The sequence below is a fragment of the Protomyctophum parallelum genome (assembly GCF_964188405.1).
Source record: "Protomyctophum parallelum genome assembly, chromosome: 1".
NCBI classification, from domain to species: domain Eukaryota; kingdom Metazoa; phylum Chordata; class Actinopteri; order Myctophiformes; family Myctophidae; genus Protomyctophum; species Protomyctophum parallelum.
In genome coordinates, this window is record NC_139697.1 from 66,102,770 (window position 1) to 66,128,041 (window position 25,272).

The following is a 25,272-nucleotide window of genomic DNA, read 5'->3' on the forward strand; positions in this document are numbered from 1 at the left end:
TGTGTGTGTGTGTGTGTGTGTGTGTGTGTGTGTGTGTGTGTGTGTGTGTGTGCGTGCGTGCGTGCGTGCGTGCGTGCGTGCGCGCGCGTGCGACGTGCGTGCGTGCACTAACCTCCTGTCTGGTCTCCTGTATGTGCTGCTCCAGCTCAGTGACTGTGTGTTTCAGTTGGTCCACTCTGGACAGCACCATGTTCCTCTCATCCTCCAGTTGAAGCTGGTCCTGGCTGCTGGCTCCTCCAGGCATTACATTATATCCCAACAGCTCTTCACACTGAGGAACACAAAGTTAGCTGATCACTTTAACACTGATCATAAGACCCAATTACTGAATGTCAAGTCTCCTGGTTTTCCTCCGGATATGTATGTATGTATTCACTGATTTACTATGACTAGTACTAGTGGTTCACCATAACTCTGAGAGTGTTCTATTTACACACTCTCAGAGTTACAGACCTGTAATGGTCATTAAGGGCTATCTCCTTATGGTATTCTGGTAATAGTATTGTCCGCTCATTTGTCTGTGGCAAAAATGTTTGACAAAGATGAGCAATGAGTACTACAGTATAGAGCTATTTTGAACTTATTTTAACCGAAGAAAGTAACAGGAAGTGAGGTACCAGGAAAGGCTATGGAAGTACCAAGGAAGCTTAGAGAAGGAATGGAAATGGTCACATGACTGGGCTGTGACTTTCATGGGAGCCAAAACTCACACCGGAAGTTCAATGAATACACGGCAGTGAATGGAGCCGGCTGGACCAGCTCATACCTCATAACAAACATTATTTCTGAACAATGTAGACCTTTGTCATATAATCGGTTCAGGAATATAAAAGAAGACATATCACAGGTTGTTTTCGAATCACTTGCTTTTTGATGTGCACAGTATATAATTTTATTTGAGGATCTAAACAGCAGCAGGTATCATTTCTGGCTCGGAGGTATCTCAATATTTGACTGACAGGAAACGGTGGGAAGTCTCGCGATACTTGGTACGTTCAGAAAGGTGCTTTGGGGCGTGTTGCATTGCACAGTGCACTCAGTGCGCTATTTCCGAACCCGCCCTAGTTACCATACCTCTATAAAATTACACAGTGTACACATCGAAAAGCAACACAACAGACAATAATGTGTTACATGTCTTCTGTTATTTTCCAGAAGCGATTACTTTACAAAAGGTCTCAGTCATTCAGAAATAGTGTTTGTTCATGAGCTGGTCAATGAGCTCTCATGACTCCAGTACATTCTGACGAACTTCCTGGTGTAGTTGAAAGCATCCATGGAAGTGTCATGGCGCAGCCTAGTCACGTGACCATGTCCTTTCCTTCTCAAAGCTTCCTTGGAAATCCAGCATGGCGATGACCCGTGATTCTAACCATAATTGTTACAAAACCCCTACATAGCCCAAAGCTTTACAATGCATTACATGTGCGGACGAATGCGCACCAAACGTGCACGTTTATGTGCATAAACTTACCTCCGGAGTTAGGTTGGGGTCGCGAGTCAATGGAAGCATTATTTTGGGGCTGGGAGCTGCAAAGTTTGGTTAACCCATGCTGTACTGTATCTCACCTCTTGATGGGTGCTCTCCGTGCTGCTGGACTCTTCTCTCTGGTACTCCTCGTCACTCTCTCTCCGCCTCGGAGCCTTCTCTCCACCCTGGGCAGACGGCCCACCTCCAGACTCGGGGCAGGTGCCTCTGGCATGCCCCTCCCTCGTCCCTGCCTTCCCTGTGTGGCCCAGCTCCTCTGGCCCGTCCTCCTGGTTGTATCCGGCACACAGGTTCAGGATGGACTCCAGCCTCTTTCGCTCCTATACGGGAGGCGGGAGGGAGGAATGGAGATGAGGGGTTAACACGGCCAGATACAATGCAGATCCTATTCCTGAGCGGCCTGAAATGTCCTTGCATGACATTGTCCCTTTGAAGCAGCTGTTGGCAGCGGCCAGCTGTAACCTGATAGCTGAACATGGCGACGTTGACGTGATCTGTGCCTCAACATGGAGCGTGTAATACCCTCTGCCAGATCGAGTACTGTACACAGCATATGAAAACAGAATCCTACTAGAGCATGCCAGACTCTAGTATTTGGCAGGTTCAGAGATGGGCAATGAGTTGGATCACTTCTGTCACAGACATCATAGAAAGAAGTGAGCCACATGGAGTTGAACTGATTACTGACCACATTCACACGGCAGCCATTTTATACTTACATCATACTGGGAGGGGCGGGGGTGTTGGCTCCTGAGAGAGTTGCAGTGTGTAATATGTACAGTATATGTATAGGACTGGCAAACTCCGACATAACACACAGGACACCAGGGGGGTCAGTTGGAATAGGAAAAGAGAGGACAATATATATTTAGGAAATGTGTGTGTGCTTGCGTGCGTGCATGCCTGCCTGCCTGCCTGTCTGTCTGTCTGTCTGTCTGTCTGTCTGTCTGTCTGTCTGTCTGTCTGTCTGTCTGTCTGTCTGTCTGTCTGTCTGTCTGTTTCTGAGAACCTGTATCTATCTGTCTGCGGGTCTGTGGAGGACGCACCGAAACTCTGTGCTTGGGGTTGGAAGTATCGGCTCCCCTGATAGGCCAATAGGCCAACTGGACCCATCGGCTTTGTTGGTAGAGCTTTGTGTGGCGTTTGTGCCGCCGTGCCTACAGTATATTCCTGATTTGCAGGACCAGTTTCACCAGGAGGACCCCCTCCCACCCTCCACAGCCAAGGGCTATGGCTATTTGGGGGTCCTTGGCATGAAAAGGTTTTGGAATTCCTGACAATATTGTAATTAATTACCACATATTTATTACACTTGTACACACAGTAAATAAACGGTGGTCTCAAAGACATGGTCTCAAAAACATAACTGGCAGAAAAAGACTAGCTCTCTACATAAACCTCCTTAGACAGAGACTAAGAAAATATTTTATTTTAACATGCTCAGGAAGTGAAAAGTGCAAAAAAGCAGAAAATGTCTTAGGTCTTAGGACCTTCGTCAGTGCTGTATGAGTGGATCACAGAGTCTTTTTCTGACAGTTTTCACTTACAGTAAATAGAAATGGATAGCTACAGACTGCACCACATGATACCATGCACAAACCCCTCATCAACACTCATTTTGCTCTTAACTCTGGGATGAGAGCTGCTTTAGTTGCTGCCCTTGGTGCTTGCATGTGATCATTTTAAAGCCTGACTGCTTCTTCTTTCCAGTGGCTTTGTTTATTTCATTTTCCAATGATAGGTTCTGTCTCTGCTCAGTCTATACAGTATATTCTCTTGTCACTACTGTATATTTCATAAATTGATTTATACTTTTTATCCAGTAAAATAACAGTGCAGGCTGGTAACAATAACACAGACTGTGCTAAATGACTATTATACCTAAAATATATCTGTCAAGAGAAACTAAATTAAAAGCCCTCTCCAACATTAGTGTTAGTGATGAAAAACTAAACTTTGTATCTGAAGTTCATGTGATCAGTGATCTCTAACCTATCTATCTATCGATCTAAGATCTATATCTATATCTCTCTATACTGTATTTTTTCCCTGTTCTATCATTCTGTCTACTGGATCGTTTATTGATAGGACAGTAGACTGACAGGAAATGGCTGGATCGGGCCTGGATCTAAGCTTTTAAAGAATATGGTTTGGCAGATAATATGGAAATAAATACCCTTGGCCCAAATGGGCCTGATTTAAGAGGCCCTCAGAAGCCGGGCTCCTCTGCTTTCCTATACTAACTACTCAAATCTAGGCCCAACAAGCCTGTGGTTCTTAGGATCTAATATGGTATGCTTTGCTGAGTTTGCTCTGAAGCCAATAGAGATGGCTAATGTTTGTGAGTAAACAAAGCTATTCATCATCCTCAGTAGGTGGATATGAATTATAAGTTGATCCAGTGGGAGTTGAACAGACAATGTGGAGTAGGGGTCTGTGCAAACAACGCTATTCTAAATGTAATGTTGTTTAGAATGCATGATAGAAAATCCACACAAACCTGCAGTAATTGTCTAAGCAAACTGCTAGCTGGCATTGGCAGGGTGGGACCTTCCTGTCCACAGAATAGCAAGAAGAGGAAACTACTGTCACAAAGAGATAATTCCTTTTAACTCATTATTATATTAGTGGTTAGACTACTGTATAGAAATCAAAGACAAGTCATATTAAAGTCTTGCTGTTTAACATTCATTTTAGTAGTCTGTTTTAGCCACACCCCTTTGGGCCCCCGAGAATATTTTGGAAAGCAACAACATACATAAATACATTTCTAGTACATTTCCGGTGCCTAAGTAATGTTTGGGGGGCCGACACTTGTGAATAATAATAAGAAAGCACATTTGCTGTATGTGGAATGGTTATTGTGAAAAATATACTGTCAAGAAAATAATTAACTTTTGTTTAATTAAAAACGTTACAAAGGATGACTTTAAGCAATGTTTTTTTTAATCTGAAACTGTACTGAAATAAAACAAGCCGGCAGCCAGTCTGTAAAACGACTCACCGGTCATTGCAATTGATGCTAAGACTAACCTTTCTACTCTGGCTGTGACCTTTACAATTAATGACAGATAAACAGCAGTGCACAAAGAGAACAAGGGTTTGTATCTCTCTGTTTGATCAGCATCAATCATACAATGCCTCTCTAAAACAGTCAGAAAAGAATAACAACTATAGTAATTAAGTAAGTAAGTAAGTAGTAAGTAAGTAAGTAAGTACATTTTATTTCGGTACATTTAAAAGAGCACATATATACATAGTACATACATATTTGTATATATTATTATATATTATTAATGTAAGATGATAATATAGATTCTTATTATTGCATTCTTAAACAATACAATGTCTAAAATAAAAGCTGTTGGATGCAATATGAATTTAAATTGATTTGCTGTATTAAAGATTCCTATGGTCTTCTTTATGAATCAGAACTCAATGTGGAGAAGCAGCATTCAGTTTTACGCACTACATATCTGGAACAAACTCCTAGTCTGCTACAACTCCTAGTTCTTTTAAATCACAGCTAAAAGCTGTTTGTTTCTGCCTTTTACTGAGATTTCTTTAGTTATTCTTCTGCACTATAATTTTACTCACTTTATTTTTCTATAAAAGTTTAAACTTTTATAGTGACCTTAGTTGTATCCCATTACCAAATTCAAATGTTTGTGTTTCTTTTGCTGAAATTTGCTATACTTGAAAATAAAGGACCTGATAAGGTCTTATAAGGTATATAACATTGACCAGCAAAACAAACTCATTGGGGAGTGTATCTGTACCTTTACCCACATACTGTATACAGAAACCATAGTGATCAGATGGCCTCCCACTCCACCACAGTTGCATGTTGTCAATAACTGTCTTATTTGTTACCAGAAACCTCTTGGTTCCTGAAATAGCCTGTGCTCATGGACAGACGGGAATTGCCCCCTCTGTGGTCCCTTCAGCTGTTAGGCTCCGGCTGGGGTGGGCTGAGGAATGATGGAGGGTGGGCGGGTGCGGACTGAGGATGGCTAAGAACTATGCTTGTTCTTTTAGGGCTTCTATGAATATAAGTGGGAACTTCCAGTCAAGAGGAGGCGTCTTTATATCTGAAGGTCACTCTTTTATCGGTTAAACATAGTGATGAGAGGTATCTGGCTATGCCCTCTGCACACGTACCCTCAGACTTGCTGAGGAATGTACACTGGCATTTCAGACTCGGGCCAAATTGGTAAACCATGCCACCAGCACCATGGGGAGCTGAGCTTGTGGCTGTGTGCCAGGACACTCAGACCTGCTGTCTACCATGCTAGTAGGCTAGAATTATTGTCAACCTTTAATGCAAAGAAACATACAGAAGAAAAAGACCACCCACTCATAGGAAGCAGGGACTCCAGAGAGAGGAGGACGATATGTGTCTTTAGAAATACTAATGTACAAATCCAAGGTCACCACTGAAAAGGGAACTGATCCATTCTGACAGAAATGGATCAGGTTTTATGTTTACAGTATACATGGTTCAGTTCAGTCTTAAATCACTTACCAGCTTCTCCATCTCTTGCTCACGGAGCCTTTCCTCTATCTGCCAGCGATGGTATTCCAGCAGCTCATCCTCGTCACTGATTTCAGAGATGCTGTTTTTGCGTCCCCTGCTGTGAGGCTTCATCAGAAAAGGGTCTCTACTGGCGGTGCAAGAAGCCTTCCTCTGGCTCTGAGGGCTGGTCAGAGGAGATGAGCTAGACAAAGAGCCCGGTCCCTGGATAAGGGCATGCCCCCCACCCTGCTCTTTAACCAAGCCCCAGGTCAGTGATGGACTCTGAGCACTCAGTGGCCTCATGCTTTGCTCCTCTGAGCTAATCACAGGTCTGCGTGGTGCCCGAGGACTCTCTGGGACTGGCTTAACAGTGGACGTATGGGAGGAGAGGGAGGAAGACGAGCCATGGAATCCTGGGGTACCTCTGCGAGACATGGAGGGGCTGGGAGGAGGCAGCTCTCTTAGAGCGGTGCATCCATTTGGATCTGGAGCCCTGTACCTTTGCAGAATGTCAGTGTGGGAGAGCAACGGACTGGGCTCTCTCAGGGGACTAGGCGGTCTCTTCTGTAGGGAAGAGCCTCTTAACCTAGGGCTTGATGGAGCTACAGGGGGCATTTTGGGAGTCAGTCTGGTATTAGAGATCGGGGATGGACTGTGATTTGATTTAATGTTTTCTGTCTCCTGATCTGGCCATGTGCAGTTTGGTGTAGGACTCGATGATGCCTCTGTTTGGGTGCTCCTTAAACGTTTAGGGCTTCCTGGCACTCTCTGTCCACCCGCAGGTGCAGCGGAGATGGTCCGAGGAAGTGGAACAGGAGGTTGGTTGGTGTGGGCGGAGCTTATAGAACGGGCAGGCACCGGAGGAGCTGATGCTCCGTGCATCTCACCGGGAAGGTGCAGGGATGGGGAGCTTCTGTCATAGCTGGAGTCCTTTGATGTGGCTGCTGGCTTGGAGTAAAACGAGGCAATCCCTTGCAGTCCGCTATCTCTTCCGTTGAGCATGGCTGGATGAGGAGACTGGGGAATCAGGTGATGGGCAGGTTTCCTAGGCCTTGAGGACGGTGAGCTCTGAGATTCCTTCAGCACCAGAGAGTCCTGGAGGTCCTTCTCTATGTTGCTGGTCAGGGAGCCTTGTCCTAGGTGGCTCCCGTTCAGAGCACCATGGGCATCTGTAAGAAAGGACATGGAAGCACTATGAACTAGAATGGAGCATAAATGGAAAGTATAGCCAATGGAAAGTATAAACACACTATATAGCCAAACAATCAAGCACGCATGAACACAAATGTGCACGTACACACACACACACACACACACACACACACACACGCACACAGTCACACACACACACACACACACACACGCACACACACACACACACACACACACACAGTCACACACACACGCACACACACAGACACACGCACACACACAGGCCTTGTTCTACTGTATGGACTCTGACCAATCCCAGGATATTTGGTTTCTCCAATGTGTTGTAATCCTATAGGGACGTGTGCTGCTAAATATAAAAACTACGACCCCATACTTCAATCAGGGCAGATGCAATCTGGGCCTGGTCAGGAAGGAGTGGGTTGCAAACACACCAGACTGGGTGTGGTGGCTCATAGGTCAGGCACCACTTGTCAAAACCACTAAGGTCATAGGAGAATAGAATCTACAGCAGTGGTTGTTTGATTTAAAGACCCCCATAACTCTGAGAGTTTACAAATGAACCAAACAATTGTAACCAATGAACCAATCAAATGCAGATTTGGTTCCATTTGTACACTCTCAAGAGCTACAGACCTGTGAGGGTCCATGTGGAATCCCCTCAAAGCTCCCTGGACCCCACTTTGAGAATCACTGATCTATCAGTACAAGCCACTCTCAGAGTTACAAATGCATAAATTGTGTCATGACTGAAATAGGTTAATATGTAGGCCACAGATAATTAGACTTGTGGAAGATGTCGCTACGTACTGTACTGTGTGTCACCACTTGAAATTGTCTATCAAGACTTACCAATTCTCCTTTGACTTGTTGACTTACTATTTTCATTATTTCTTATTGATTGATTGATTGAAATATTTATTAACAGTTTGCAGAATTACAGTACATTTCAAGCACAAACTCAATACAAAGACTGTTAACTGTGAGTGGATGACCCAATTACATTTACGACCCATTACACTTGTTTACAACAGGGTCCACCTTGTTCAATTCATCAAAACATTTAGAGACGTACAAATAGACACTTCTGTATAGTTAAAGAACAGAACAGGAATTCATCATAAAGGAAGCAAAAAGGGAAAAGAAACATATACAGTCCCTGTTTGACTGTTTATCTTTTTCCCCCCTTCAACCCTTTGAAATAACAATTTAAAAGATTGTAGGAAATGTACTCGAGAAGACCCATACAAATTGGTCCGGACCCATTGTTCGGGAAACACTGTAGTGTAAAAGTTGTTACTACTAGTTGTATACCAGTGTGGTGAGATCTTGGGGTTCCAAAGCCATAGCTTCCTCCAGGCAGCATGCTCTTCATCCTCTGAGCCTCTTCTGGGTGGTTGAAGCGGAAGAAGGTAGACTGACCAAAGCACAGCATGCACCCTGTCAGGCCAAATAAACATTATGTGTAAGGAGGAGCAGGTGTGTTTGTGTAGCAGAGTAGCACTGCATGCCTAATGCCTCCCTTTGCAGTGTTACCACTGTCGCAAAATGGATTGCTCTGGGTGGAATCTCTGTCGGTCCTTTGCTCTATGTAAAGTGTCTTGAGACACTTTAATAGATTTGAATTGAATTGAATTGAATTGAATTGAAGACGATTCAAACGTGGTTACATGCTGCCAAAGTGCCAATAAGTTTCACTTAATTTGCGTAGAAGGCAGCAAAGACATACACTCATTCAAATTATAAATGTTAGGCCATTATATGTTTACATTTCTGCTCATACGAAAACAAACGGATAGGCATACAGTGTTGCTGATGCAGAAAATAGCTTTGACTATCAGCACTCAAACTCAGTCAGCTGCTCAATATTTATGTGTAAAGGGATTTTACAGGACTACATTTAACAAGCACTAACACTATATTGAGTTTTCAATGTAATCCAAAACTCCTGATGATCCTGCACATAATATTTCTGGGTAACATGAATCAATGATACGTAAGCGACTTGTCGCTTATGTATCTATATGTGGTGCTTTTGGTATCTACTTTTAAGCTGTATCATTACAGAACAATAGGTGATGGATGTGTTCACGTCCACTTTTACATTGAGACTGTAGAATGCATTGAATGTAAACCACAAAACAAGCTAGCATGGGGCCACAGAACAGGTGAGAGAGAGAGAGAGAGGGCATGTGATAAAGCATGAGTCTTAAGAGACTGGATGCCTCTTAGACAGGGGCAGAACATAATGCTGGAATCAATGGAAGAGAGGTTCAGCTTAAAACAGTGGTCAGAAACATGACTATCATGGAGTCTGTCCATCTAATAATCATGTGACAATGTCACAATGACATAGATCATTTCTCTTTTATCCCACCTATGTATCCATGCTTTTCCCCCCAATAGGCCTACCTTGTAATTGTATAGTTCCTGAAAATCCGATATTGAAACTTTGTTTCCAGTGGTGAATAATTAGCAGAGATGTTGATTCATATTTCTCAGCATAGTCCTCCTTTAATCCAAGGCTTGAAATAGTGTTGCTGAGCAGTTGCTGCCTCCACACACGCTAACTCAGAACTCTGCCTCAAATGCTGTTTGCAAGGCTTGTGGAGGTGGGGGCTGAGCCGGGGGAGGGGGGACATGCCTGGCCCTTTATGAGGGCAAGTTTGCACGCCACTGGTAGTAGAACAAGGGGCTGTTTTACAATTGTGTATCGTAGTTACACAATGGTCTCTCTCCTCTTTCTCTCAACGTTGAGCTATAAAACATCATCATGCCATCAAAGGAGACTTCACCGTAGTGCAAAACAGCCGTGATAAATTAAAAAAAAAACACCCTCGATTATTTGCTTATAAAAAACGATGGTCTAATTAGTTGGCAACGAATTTAGCCATACATTTATCATTCGATTAGTTGTTACAGGCTTATTATAATTATAGGTTCCTAAAATGAGTGAAATAAACAGGAGGTTTGTTTTCCCTAATTCAACAACCACAGAATATTGATCCATCCATGTCATCCTATTGATGGCATAGTAAGAAAAAAATAATACATCTTAATAAGGTAAAATAAAAATAATAATCATCATCATCGTTAGAATAATTTCAATATTGCAATACAGGTAGCCTAGTTTTTTTTTTTTTTTAAGATATTTTTTTGCGGCTTACGCCTTTTATTGTATTTTGAAGGGACAGACAGTAGGCTGACAGGAAACGGGAGAGAGATGGGGGGATGACATGCAGTAAAGGCCGTGTCGGGTCCGGGAGTCGAACCCGCGGCACACTGCGACTGGATTACCAGTCCGGTGCCCAGACCGTTACGCTACGGCCTGGGCCTACAGGTAGCCTAGTTGTCTATGTTTTTTTGTGTAGTGTGTGTGATGGTGCTATACCTTGTGTCAGGCGAACAGGCTTGGTGGCTGGAAGGCCGTCTACAGAGCACTGGTTTCCACATGGGTGCAGGGTGATGCAGCCTGCCTGCTTTTCAATGTAGCAGTGCTGAGCGGAGATGCCTGCACCTTGAAGAGGGATGTCTGCACCCTCACTTCCCAATGTATTCCTCCCTGCAACAGTAGAGTAGGCAACACATGATCATTCACTGTAGGGATTTACTGGCCTTGAGATGTCTTTTTTAGAAGCCACAGACCAAGTACCGATCTCATATGAGGTCATGGCCGCAAGACCAAGTTACAAATGGACAAACAAGTGCTTGGATGGGAAACAACAGGTGTTCACCCCAAAGACAATCTTAGGCTGGCAGACGACAGCATTATAGGTTCACGTTGACCCTGTTTTTGTCCTTTTGACCTCTAAAGTAAACTCTTTAACTAGGCATTTCACCTATAGTATGTGCTGCATCGATGGCAACAGAAAAATCACAGAAATTGATAGAATTGACAGGTATGTTGTAAATGCAAATGATTGCTGTGTGAATATGATGCATATTGTATCTGTTATAATCTCAGAATGATTTTAGTAATAAGAAGTGTGTGTGTGTGTGTGTGTGTGTGTGTGTGTGTGTGCGTGTGTGTGTGCGTGTGCGTGTGCGTGTGCGTGTTGGGGTGGACGATGGGGTTGGGGGTGGCAGTGCTGGCATTGCAATGTCTGCATGCAGTTCACAGAGAAGATTGTGTGCCCGTATTTAGGCCAGGTGCTGGACACCAAGGCATCAATGAAAGGACCAAGGAGAGGATTAAAACATCTGCCGTTTCCACACACTTTTTGCCATTAATAAAAAGTATGTTCTTTGGAGCTATAAAACTGTGTGCGGATGTTTTTATCCACTCCAATGTCTACAGTACATGCAGTCTGTCAGTCACATACATGAACCGCATGAACTTCAACTGAATGCTATGATTCTTTCTCGTCAATGTATGACTTAGGAATTTGTGTTGTTTGCTTGTGAAAGGTCCAACCTGTGTTAGATCTGACCGTATATGAATAGCATTCCTTGTGAATTTTACTACATCATATGGCTGACAAGATTACAGATTACATCACGTTTTGCTCAACACAGAGGCCAGAGAATGTACACCGTATGGATGAACAGAATCTATAGAGCTTTTTATATCATGGATACTAGTTTTGTTCAGCTACACAGCACAAACGTGCGTACGCACGCATGCACGCGTGCGTGTGCACACACACACACACACACACACACACACACACACACAGTCACACACACACACACACACACACACACACACACACACACACACACACACACACACACACAGAGGCCAACCTACAGTATCAGGGCTCACCTTCCTGCAGTGGTAACAAGGTGATGGCTGTGCTCAGACGACCACTTCCCAAACTAACCAGGTGAGGGCGCTCTGCCTGGACCTTCAAAGACTTGCCAGTCTCAATCAGGTCCAAAGGGGTGCTCTGTCATCACAAACAGGTGGAAAACCGATTTTGCTCAGACGTAAATTCTCCATTCATTGTCAATGGGAATTTTGTGTAATTCCCAATGACATTTCGTCTTACCTTGTTTAAGACGAACATTTACACTAATAGCTGAATATAGGAGCCCCTCAAAAATGTATAACACGGCAATTGTATACATTCTTTCAAATCAGGCCCAAATGTTCTAGTTTGAGGACAGAACATGCATGTTATCTTGTGTTGGAGAAACTGGTTCAGAAAATCTCCCAACTACACTCAAAGTATATAGCCTATATCATGACTATATAGTGTATACTGTAACTATATCATGACTGGTACAGTACGTAAAGTAAAAGTACAATTGATTCTGGCGATCCACCCCTGGATATTCCAGCTCTGTTTCTGTGGTTACTGACCTAAAAACTTAAGCATATGTATGTACGGTATACTGCACTTGAAGTTGCAGGAGTGGGTAGGCCTACATAGTAACTCCTTAGTGACCTGTAAGGGTCCATTTGGTTCCATTAGTAGTACACAGTTCTGAGTTGAACACAGGCTGTTTATTGTATAGTATCATCAAGTAAGTTTAATCAACCTGTGCAAAGTAACAAGAGTCCAAAGTAATGTGTGCATGAGAGATACAGTATACTGTAGTATAGCCTAGACTAGAGAAAGCAGTAGCTGGTCATGTACTTTTATCATTAAAAAAGAAAAGGAATCTGCTTTTACAAGTTTGGGTTGGCTTGAAGCTCTGTTGAACTAAAAAGGAATCACCAACTACTGACTGACAACAATTAAAGGTCACTTACCTGTAAGACTTGATGTGTCTGTCGGCCATGCTCCACTGTAGTCCAGTTCACACGGTCCATGTCTGCTGAGTTATCAGTGAAACCATCTGACACGTGAAGATCCTAGAGCATGCACCAGCAATACACATAACAGACCAGTGGGAATTCTGCCTCTACAGCAGCAGTACAATAGGAACAGTGCTCTCCTTAGAAACCCCTCTGTCCCAATTATAAGCCATGTGACAAGGCACACAGTCAGAACTGTCATAATGGGTCATTGTTTCCCAATAACAAGCAACACAACAGGATACATCAAGAAGTTCTTATTATTTTACAGTTGTAAATTTAAGAAGGTTGCCCATTTGTAGAAGCCATCAGAAAGGTATTACAGTAACTCTATCTCTACTGCCACCTTCTGACAATAATGTTGGCAACTATTTCACTATTTGCTGCTCCCGAACAGGGCCCCAACAGCTGTTACTGTATGTGATATTGTCATACTGTGCCATTAAAGGGATTATAAATGGTATTATGCTAAATGCATGTAGAGTATACCAAAGGTGGTGTGCTGTAGTGGTGCTTTAGTGTAGTGGTGTAGTGGTTCTCAAAGTGTCCCCCCCCAGCTAAATATGTTTATATGACCAAAATATGATATATTTTGAGATATATTAAAATTGGTTTAACCAAGTTAACCCTTTTTGTAGGCTATTTGAAAATAGCCGACCTACAAGCTAACAACGGCTCAGGAGGTAGAGTGGCCGTCTTGGAATACGAAGGTTCCAGGTTGGATTCCCGGCTCCTCCTGGCAAAGTGTCGAAGTGTCCTTGAGCAAGACACTGAACCCCTAATTGCTCCTGATGTGCAGGTTGTGCCTTGCATGGTTTCCTCCTCCATCGATGTGTGAATGGGTGAATGTGAAGTACAAAAGTGCTATATAAATGCAGTCCATTTATTACCATTCAATTCCATTTAACAACGCATCCTGATGTGACATTTATTTGAAACATTTTGGAATACGTTTGAAAAATTGTTAACATCAAAAGTCTTCTCTTGTTTTCAGATAGTAGACCGTGTGGTCAAGTACATAGGGTTCCATTCCTTGACATAAAAAAGGTTTGAGAACCACTTCTGTGGCGTATACAGTTAGAGGTATACATCACTACTTCCTCTGATCACAAGTCACTATGACTCATGGCTCTCACAAGCACAATAGTAGACAAACCCCACACTCTCAGACAGATGCTACAGATTAGTTCCAGCTGTGAATACATGATCATCAACCAGGACTAGACATGCCTACAAACACACACACACCCACATACACACCCGCACGCACACACACAGACACACACGCACAGATGACTCATCATGCCTGTCAGCTACAAGACGATGGCCAGTCTTTTCTCACCCACAGACAGGGGTGCTGAACTGGGAGAAAAGCCTCAATGGTTCAGGAGGCCCAGAACTGCTCTGGAACTCAGCATAGATAACAGGCTAAAATTCTCAAAATTGGCATCAGTGAAAGCTAAGTACACCGATGGTAAGGACACTCGTCCATGCACCTTTAAATTATTTTCTTCTCATTCTGGCCAGTTGTTTTTGTAAACAATGTCAGCAAACAGCGATTACTTTAAAGAGGCACTGAGTAGCATTCTGCTGCCTGTCACCTATAAAAAATTACTTGGAGAGCCATATTTAAGTGACATATCGTTCCCTAACCCCAAGGGACGGCCTAATGTAGGGAAAGTCTCTATAAGCGGACTTATTGTCCAGACTTATTGTCCATCAATGGACAATAAGTAATGATAGAGTAGGATTTCTTTTTCTATTACGGTAAATAACAAATATTAAACAACCCATAATTTCAAGGTTTGTAACTTTATAGGTTAAGGTTTTGTGCAACGTTTCAATTCAAACAAAAAAATCTCTACGTTTGCCTGTGGACTTTCGTGGCGGCATCGGCGTTCATTCAGCCTGTGATGTCACTTCAGATGAGGCAGCTGGGTGAAACCACAAGACTTTATCTGACAATGTGAGTCTCAGTGGGTCCAGTGACCCAGAGAACAGAACATCCCACTGTTCAACTGTGACACCGGCCCCTACTCCACTACTATCAGCCCACAGCCTGTCAACACTGGGCCGGTTCTGGGCCAAATACACACAAGCAGACTCCAGGACAGAGAGAGGGACAGGCACGATGGTGTGTCACACACACATGCACGCAAAAACACGCACGGAATCGCCCACGCGCACATAAAACTCCCACAAGCCTCACTGATTTTGTGCACACACCCAGCTGAAGACATAGTTCCATGCGGCTTTCCTCTGTAACCTGTGATTATGGGGGCAGTTCAGCCCTTCAGGGTTGGTATTGGCTTCTGAAAATAGACACAACCCGCCACATAGTCTGGTCTGATACTTTTAAAGAGAAATTACTTACATTTAATATAGACTGGCATGGAAGGATGGACAACAGCTTAAAAATCTTTAAATATAAAATACTTTAACATCCAGAAATGAAACCCCTTGAAAAATGTCTGTGAAAAAGGTTAAAATGCTGTAGTCGTGTATACAGTACTAGTGCTGTTGACAGATCTTGTCAACAATTTACTGTATTCATTGTACTGTATGATATTATGCACTTACCATTTCTGTACTCGTAGAGAGTCCAAATAGAAGCTAGGTCCACATAAAATTAATCCAAAGAGCAGTGTCCACATTATTGTTTATGTCACCTTGCTTACTTCATTCACACTGAGGAGCTCCTCTGCTATTTCCCTCCTCCCCACCCCCATGCCAGTGCAGAGTTACACCCCTGACACGCGGCAGAGGGGGGACACAACCTCAGAGGTGTCCTGCCAAAAGTATGGTCTCACTGCAGAGTAAAGGTCACAGCGGCCGCCTCTGTCCTCAGACTTTCTTTACAAACAATCCCCATGACCCCCGATGGGTTAAAGAATTTGACAAATGCACTTAACTAAACATTTCAGAATAGCCAGCCCAAAGGTCAAGTTCAGACCGTCTTCAGAGAACGGAAGGGATGAACTTATTCTCATGGGGTTGATGCTGTTCAAAGATCAGATGGGGACCACACACACCAGAAGATCAGAGTTTGGGAACCAATCACTGCATTGCACTGAGCATAAGGACACATCTAGAATGATCAGAGGGTATTAGTAAAACAGACACTGACTGAGTCTATGAGGTTTGGGGTCCGGAGTGGAAATGTATGGACATGTGGCGTAGAAGTATAGGACGTGGAAAAGACCTTGTGTCGTTTCTTTCAGCTTCCTGTTCTGTGCATGCTGTTGACAAAACAAAGGAGGGGACTTTCCAATCTGGAAAACTGTTGAATAATGATTTACAAGATGACTTAGTGTTGCGGCATCACTGGAGCTGGGATACAAAAATACTATGTTCCACAGGAAGTGAGTGAACATGTGAGCCATCTTTTTCAGAAGTCCCACAGGAACAATCTGGCTGGAAGAGAACAAGTGGGGGAGAGAAAGTAGAAAGAGTCACTATTGATCTCAGCAAGTATTTTCCCATGTTCAAGGCCCAAGATGAGAGGCAGGAAGTGGAGCAGATGACTATTCATTCAGGGAAATGAAAACAAACAAATAAATAGAGACTGCTAAGTTACCAGATGGGCTTCGTCAAACGAGGCCTACAGGGCAGCACTGCAGCAGGTAGCTAAGTTTCTATGAGTCAACTTCCATGATGACTCTCAAAGCGATGGAAGTTACATATGGAAGTGGGGGTGGGGGACAGCTGAATAGAAGCCCTCATGTTTGCTCAGAAAGTTTACAGCTAAATACCAAAATAAAGGAAACATTTTCCAAGGGTGGTCTTCACTGACCTGCATCATGCACAGTGACAGTGGGTGGCTGGTGAAGGTGTTGGAAAAGCAGAGGGAAATGCTTAAGTTGAATGTCCATAGCCTCTGGCTATGGACCACCCACTGTGAAATGGCTTAGAAATGAACAAACCAAAAACAAAAATAGCTCAAAAGTGAGACTGTAGAATGTTATTTCCACTATTCAAACATTTTAAAATGAATATTTTGGAAATGTATTACAATAATAACATGCCGTTGGATCCTCCTCTCTATTTGGTTGTGTGTGTTTCTGTTTGTTTGTTAACAACTTGAGAATGGGTTTTAAATTCAATATCATAATCATGATCAAGGTCGATTCGAGAAGGCATAGATGAATTTTCAAGCTTCCTAAAGACCTTCTTGAGTTTTGGGTTAAAATGTACAAAGTTCAAGGTCACAATGAAGAGACTATAATGCGGGCAGGGTTTGCACTTAGTGCCAGGTGCACCTGCACAGTGCACACCATAAAGAACCCTGTGGATGAGTGAGAAGTCTGGTTGGCAACAGTGAGCACATTCATTAATCTCAGCTTTGCTGTCTTCTGATGGTGTTCTCTGATCAGCCTCTAATGGAATCACTTTAACCCTGGCATCCCAATTGTGATCTTGTCATTAAACGAAGATTTAAAAATAATAGAACAATGGCAACGATTTTTCAAAAATAGACAATCTATAAGCTCACAATGCTTGTAGATTGGCTATTTTCTAAAGTATTTGCACAGTTACAAAGCAGGCAGACTGATCTCCCACACATGAAAGTGGCCATTCATGAGCGTACTGGGTTTGGACCATGATCCAACTTTTAACTATTGCTCTCTCTCTCTCTCACACACACACACATTGCACACTGCAAGAGTCCTCTCATGAGTCAGAAGAACCATAGTGTGACACCTGTGTTATTTGGTTTATGCCGTAAAACTGGGCGCACATAAAAATCTCTAACATTTGCAAGCAACCACGCACGCACGCATGCACACACACACACACACACACACACACACACACACACACACACACACACACACACACACACACACACACACACACACACACACACACACACATATATATACACACACACACACACACACACACAATGTGAGGAATAACTGGGCCATGTGAGACTAGAACCCCCTAACACACACTGGTACAATAGCCCCATTATTGCTTTCCCTCTTTCAGCCACCCTCCACTCCCACCTCCCTCTCTCTCTCACACACGCACGTATTGCACTCTTGCACGCACGCACATGCACACACACACACACACACACACACACACACACACACACACACACACACACACACACACACACACACACACACCCCAGCTTATTGCAATACACAAGCACACATACATTTGCATAAAACTTACCGGAGCTGGTTAAGTAATTTCTTCCAGTGAAATGTTAAAGTCCAAAATTCCTTCTAAGAGACAACGCATTCTCCCAAGTCATAATATGAAAGATCTCCCAGGTCCATCCTGTAATAATGTCCTTAATGTCTTGAGGTTGCTTGCTGTTAGGTTGTTGAAATGCTCAGAAACTGATTAAAGATCTCCACATCATCACTCCCTCCATCTGTCTCCCCTCCTCTCTATCTCCGCCTATCCCTGCTTTTTCTTATTCATTTGCATCATCCCACTCTGTCTTTCCCTCATTACACTCTCTCTCTGTCTCTCTGTCTCTCTGTGTGTCTCTCTCTCTCTCTCTCTCTCTCTCTCTCTCGCTCACACACACACACACACACACACACACACACACACACACACACACACACACACACACACTGAGTTAATACAAGGCAGATTTGTTCTCTTGCTAATCATGCTCAGACCAGATTTAATAACTATTTTACAGGGGGGTTGTTGAGTTGGATCAAAGTCTGAGGTCAACAAAAACAAGTTCCCTTAAATGGTCATTTTTGCATACATGTGTTCTATTTTGTCGCAGCTTCATGCTAAGCTATTTAAATTCTTAAATAGCACATTTCACTGTGCTGCTCATATATTTTCCCTTTAATTTCAACAAGACAATTTGAGTGGGTATCCCATACCGGTAATTTCACTGAGCTGTAATTATCACAATCTGATATGATGTCCTGTGTGTGATAATGCTGTATTAATGCATTGCTGACTTTCAGTCTCAACAAAAGTGAAAGGGTCATTTCAATACCAATGCTGTGCAAAAGTGCAGATGCATAAAGTTCTTCAGGGTATTTTGATAGCGTGGCTCCTTAGAGGCTAGCCTCGGAAACCCAGACGTTTTATTCCCTTTAAGAAAGAAACTCAGAGGAGCATCTAGAAGAGTGTCAGTCTGTCTTGTCTTTCTGTCTGTGTGACTGTCCGTAGTTGGTCCATAGCTAATCTCGCAAACTGCTGGACTGATCAGTGCCAATCTTGTGCACACTGCCAGTAGGTGATAGAATTAGGCTAGGGACTATTATTATTGTTATTATTTTAATGTTTTTTGACTGAGCAGAGCACCACTGTGGAAATGATAGTCAGCACAGCCAATGGATATTGAAATATTTCTTTCCAGAGGGAAATTTTAGCCATGTCAGTTGATCCTGGACACATTCCTGGACCAGAGTAATTGGTTTCCTCTGTACTGGTCTGGGTTCAAGATTCTGGTGCGTCATGCTGCTGCTTCGGCCCCAACTGAAACAACCAAAACCAACACACATCAGTACCATGTCCTATGGGTGTCCATAGGGACACATGTCTGTGATATGTGAGTGAAACAAATGTTCAAAATGAGGAGCAAATGTTTTGAAAACACAAAAAAGTTAAAAGGAAAACTTCTGGAATTACTGCCATTGCTAACAATCACCAGATGCCATCTCTTTCACATCCCAGACAGAAGAATTTTGGGGCTGACCAAATATGACCCGAGAGCGTAGCATTATGTGGATAAACATTTGACAAGACATAGATTCTCAGGATAATTTCTCTCACATATTCCATTATTTGACATTAAGTTGTCACCACTCTGGAGGAATTTTCTATTGATGTCAAGGCTCAATATAAGTATTCTCTGCTCATAGTTATGAGAAATAATTATCTCCGCCAGACCAGAATGGCCTGGTGGAGATCATGGTTTTGTCTGGCTATCTGTCCAGATGTGTATGTGTGTGTGTGCGCGGGCATGTGCGTCTATGAACAGCTCATCTCAGGCACCACTGGACCGAACGGCATGAAATTTAATCTGCACACACACCCTGCACACACCCAGTAGGCCAAGGAAGAACCTTCACCCGGAATTTTTCAAATTAGCCGCATGTTCCGGCTATAACAAGCCGCTTCGCATTTTGGCCTATTACCTTATTTGGGCCTTTTATAAAAGCTTTTATTTGGCCTTTGAGTTGAGAAGTTTTTTAACCCTTCCTACGAGACATCACATAGGGGGTGCCACAAATGTCACAACTGTTTGTTTCAGAAATGTGATCCCTCCCACCACCACCAAATTAAGCACATAGGCTTCTTTTCCACAGAGGTTGAACCGGTTCAGTTATTTTTTCACCCCGAACCAGTTCAGGGTGTTTCCACTGAAAGTGAATTGGTTCAGAACCCTAAAAGTTGATTCGGAACTGAATCAGAAAGCATGCATGGTTCCAAGAATCTAGAAAATAACCAGTTCTAGAACCAATTATTTTGGTGGAAAAGGGGCCATAGTGTTGTGAGTCATTATACATTTGAGCTATTATTTGACAATGACCGTCAAGCAAGGTTTTCATACTCAATGCCTGTAAATTCCTTAAGAAATGTGTGAGCACTGATCAGGATTAACCCGCACCCTAACCCTTTTTCTTAAAAACCACAGCCAAATATCACAAACACAACATCCAATCATACCCATATTGCATTTTGGAATAACACAGGCATCTTTACTGTCCATCCACCCATCTTCAACGGCTTACCCAAAACAAGTCTGTCTGTCAGTCAAATTCCTGCCGTAGCTTCCTTGTGTCCTGATGGCTGCACCCGATGAGTCTCAAAGCCCTGGGTAGGCAACCAGACCTGGTGAAGTTCTGTGCTCCGAGGAGCATACTTTTTTAGGCTGGACTCAAGAATGATTCGCTCCGATCGGTGGACTTTCTATCAACTTCAGTAGAAAACAGTGAGTTGTCTAGCCATGAAGATGCAGGCTTTCTAGGATATAGGCAAGTAATATTAAGACAGTACATTTACTTAAGTAGTGTCATTGTTACTTTACTTGAATATTTCTTACTATTTTTTATACTTTCTACTCCACTATACCTCCCAGTGCAAATATTGTACTTTTTACTCCACTACAATTATTTGACAGCTTCAGTTACAAGTTACTTTGGAGATTAACATTATTGTTACAAAACATGTACATTAACCACTTAAGTGCTATTTTATGCAGCTTAAGCTAGTTTGACACATTTTTGAAAAAGATGTGTACTTTTACTATAGTTTAAAGGTATATTCAGTGATTTCACTTAATTCAAATATCACTTATTTTTTTGTTTTGTTGTGATAATCCTCCCAGTCCCTACTATAGAGTGTGCTGGCCATATAAGGAGTTCCTCCCTGTCCCCAGTTAACCCCTGGGGGTCAAAAAACCTTAGGTTTCGTTTTTGACTCTCTATCCTGATTGGACGAAAGGCTGGGTCCCACAGCCAAAAACGAAAGGTTTTTTTAGTGAAATCACTGAATATACCTTTAAGTATATAAGTATAGTTTTTCTCTAGTCAAATCTTGAAAACAGTAACAGAGTATTTCTACATTGATTGAGGCATTGCTACTTTTACTTAAATCAGAGTACTACTTCCACCCCTGCTGTGTTTATGTTACAGTATTTTCACTTGACATTGTACCCAAAAGCTTGTTATGGGTGGCAACGACAATCTCAATTCCATGTCTTTGCTACCACCTGGTGGAATGCTGATCTCAAACCATGTACAGAAGACCAGAACAATATAAAGTATTGCCTGTATGAAATAGAATGACAGTGATGTGAAGTTATAATGGATTTTTCTCTATCTTGAAGGGAATAAAATTACATGAGACATGTCACTTAAGGAATTGCAACTTTGTGTTGTATTCAGTGTTCCAAGTCACACCGGATAAACAAGTAAAATTGGAATGTATTAGTTTGTATTTTATAATATATTTTAATTCACTTGTCCTGTATGGGTTTCTCCTGATAAACTGGCATCCCTGAATGTTTAGGCTACACGTTTTAGAAGAGCTAAATGATTGCCATCAGAATGTTTAACACTTTAAAGTCATTTTGACCCGCTCATGTCACGCAGAAGTAAAACAAATAAAGAAACCGTAGAAGTTGCATTTGCCATGTCATGTTCTGAGTTTAGATCCATTCTGCAGAGCAAAATCAACTCTGGCAGTGGTACATAAGCTATGCATATCATTTACGCCCTGGGGGTTGGCAAATAAATGGAAGTTGTCACTTCGTCAGGGAAACTACCTCGTAAACGTCGCAGTCAACGCTGTTGCATATATTAGCAAAGTAAATGACAGAATGGTCTGTCCCCCTTCATGCAACACTCATTTAGGTTAGCACATAATATGGAGTCAAAAGCAGCAATGTTCACCCTGTAAGTCTGTAGGGAATTCGTGCAGGACATTGTCCACGCAGTCAGTTAACTTCAGTGCACAGAACAGTTAAAGTGATCCCTGGCTGATAAGACTTGTATCACTGAAAACATTATACTTGCCATCTATAACAAAAATGTACCATTGAAAACACATATGATATCTTCTTCGGTTTAAAAATCGTTTTTCTTTTAATCCCATGGGGGGCGCCATTTAATATCACCCGGGCGCAGGTATGACGTCACAGAGTATTCCAGCTCATAGGAACGTATATGGAATACATCGAAGAAGCTGCTTATAGACGTATTTAAAACATTTTCGTGATGCTCATATTAACCTCGGGAAGTATTGAGTTGCTTTTCTGTTAGTCGTTCATATGACTAGTTGAATTCATAACGTTTCGACCTAGTAGCCTATGACGTTAACAACTTGTTTACGTTGCAATGCACTGCTGGGTAAATTGGGATGTTACACACGTTGCTAGATGTTTACTTTCTCTCATGCTCCAACCTTCGGCTCCAACAAATAGCATAGCATGGCTGTTCAGCCTTTTCAGTTTGAACCTGAGCGCATCCTTAGGGACGACGAGGACAACATTGAACATCAAAATATAGATGAAGCCGGTGATGATGATCAGAGAGGCGAGGAGGCGAGAGTTGGGCAAAATAGGTGGTGTCTTTGCACAAAGTGTGTTCCAATGTCCAAAGAAAAGGAAAGTGTTTGTTGCAAAGAGCTCAACTTTCTCTCAGGAAATGTTCAAGGTAAGCTAAGCATTATGTATCAAACTCGATCGTTTTATAATCAATTTTAATTCCATCATCATGTTTTATACTAGCTCTGACTATCATGTTGATTTTTCTTTATCCATGTTTACATTTGCATATCTATGATAAGACACTCGATAAAAATGCATTGAGTGTCTTGGCCCAAAAAACAATGCTTACAGTTATCGTTTTACAGGAATCATGTGCATCACAGCACACGAGAGCTTTGATCCGGTCTGTCTCAATCGAGATGTTTTATGGGCAGCCCTCGTCAGCCTACATGATAGGCAGAGTGCAGCTCTACCTCACAGGAACGATGTCACCAACAGGCAAGTAAAAACATCAGCCCATGTTCACTGTTCATTTCTCTACATAGCACCAAAGAAAATGTAATAATAGAAAAGGTATCTTGTATAAAGTGTATCATGGATTAAATTGTGTTGATCCCTTTCTGACCAACAAGATAATGCATTCAATGACATAATGCCCTAACTGCCAGCATTATTTTGCACATAATTATATCTACAGTATAATTAAGTAGGCCTACTTCTATAACGATGACTATACTGCTTCTATATTACAGTGACATTTTATATTTACCGTAGTAATTGAAATCAACAACTTTCCATTCAGAATGTAATAGTATATATATTTTCTGTTATTCTGGTTTCAGGTCTTACAGATATGCTGCATATCGTCAGTTCACTTGGTGGATGCATGGCTGGCTGGGGAAAAGAATCCGCAGGGTTATTCCATCGTGTGCAGTGAACAAAATAAGATCGATTTACCCTGAAGCAAGTGGAATTTATACAGGATATAAAGATGTTGATGAGGATGAAATAGATGATGCATGGATTGACTTTAATGATGTTTAAATAAAACTATTATTTTTAAACATTTGTTGCACTCTGTGTACTCAACCACTAGAACAGAATTGAGGTCACGATTCTCATTTTTTCCCCATGAAAATATTTAATCTTTGGTCTGTAGTTGCTGGACATTACTACATTCAGAATGTGTCACCTGGAGCCAACTACTGTGGCTTTAGACAGACAACATCAAAGTGCTAGCAAAAACAAAGAGTAACTCAAATTAATTGGACAGCCAACCACAAAATCACACAATTAGATTGCATAAGTGTCTGAATCTAGATTGCTTTTCGATTAATTGTGCTGCACTATATCTGTCATAAGCTTTTTATTTTTACATTCTTACATTTTTGAGCCCCTCCTATTATACAGGTTTAATGTTCGCGTTTAGATTGTTTTAAAAACAACATTGACAATGAAGTGAAAATTTACGTCATCTTGTCCCTAACAAACATTAAATGCCATTAACAGTTTGTTTTGACACCGTTTGTTTCACCTAATCAAACTAATTGAGTTAGATTTTAATTTTTTAATATATTAGCGCCCCTCACTCATTTTTATTTTTACATTTAACTCGAATCTTCTCTTCTGGGGGTCTCTGAAACAAAATATTTTGAGATCGGAGTCTGTGGCCAAATACATATCATTTTGGGGGTCCTTGACATGAAAAAGTTTGACCATCACTGCTATAGCAACACACAGAAAAGTGAGAAAATGATTAGGATTTAGATGACATTTGGCTGCTTGAAACGAGAAAACTGCATGGTATCAGAAATTATCTGTGATCTTGATGGTCTTTCTCGTGGAGCCATGACATGTGTTTGGGACACACTCATGCCCTGGTCTGCATATGTCACAGGAGGAGAGGAGAGAACATCTGCCACCATGGCCTCCATGTAGCTGTAGTCCTTCTCAACGATCACTGGTCTTGCTCTGAAACTCTGGTGGACTTTGCTCCATGCAATTTTGACCCGGGGCTCACCAACACTCTCCCCGTCTTGATAAACAGCCTGTTCAAAACAGAAATGTGAAAAAACAATTATAAACATTACAAATAGATCCAAGTTATCAAGCACAGTTTGGTTGCATTGCTTTTGTGAGTTTAAATTAGTTTGAGTTTAAATTTGTTGTGTGTGAAAGTTGGAAATGCACTTTAGTTTCACCTATAGGCAGCACTGTGCCTGCCTAAAATAATCCATGTTTGTTTTGAAATGCTTGCTATTATAGTATACCACGCATGCAAAAAAAGAAACACGGTTTTGATTGAAAAGGTGGAAGACGCAATCATATATATCACATAGCACAAAATATATCTGAGAAGGCTTTTTCTG

General features: G+C 42.1%; 1 protein-coding gene across 11 annotated transcripts in view; it reads right to left on the reverse strand.

Moving 5' to 3' along the window:
• phldb1a (pleckstrin homology-like domain, family B, member 1a) overlaps positions 1-18,360 on the reverse strand; it is a 36,391-nt gene extending 18,031 nt beyond the window's left edge. For 7 of the 11 annotated variants that reach the window (XM_083771243.1, XM_083771239.1, XM_083771238.1 and 4 more), the window contains exons 1-9: positions 15,499-15,598; positions 12,874-12,975; positions 11,941-12,064; positions 10,567-10,737; positions 8,490-8,615; positions 6,015-7,174; positions 3,990-4,043; positions 1,570-1,809; positions 113-271 (exon numbers count right to left, since the gene is read on the reverse strand). In XM_083771243.1, coding sequence (XP_083627369.1) covers positions 113-271; positions 1,570-1,809; positions 3,990-4,043; positions 6,015-7,174; positions 8,490-8,615; positions 10,567-10,737; positions 11,941-12,064; positions 12,874-12,975; positions 15,499-15,501 — 2,139 coding nt within the window. In that variant the 5' untranslated portion in view covers positions 15,502-15,598. Of the gene's footprint in view, positions 1-112; positions 272-1,569; positions 1,810-3,989; positions 4,044-6,014; positions 7,175-8,489; positions 8,616-10,566; positions 10,738-11,925; positions 12,065-12,873; positions 12,976-15,144; positions 15,231-15,498; positions 15,604-18,102 lie in introns of those variants that run through there. The other 4 variants (XM_083771241.1, XM_083771240.1, XM_083771242.1 and 1 more) reach the window with 4 other exon arrangements.
• Between the last annotated feature and the right edge of the window lie 6,912 nt (positions 18,361-25,272).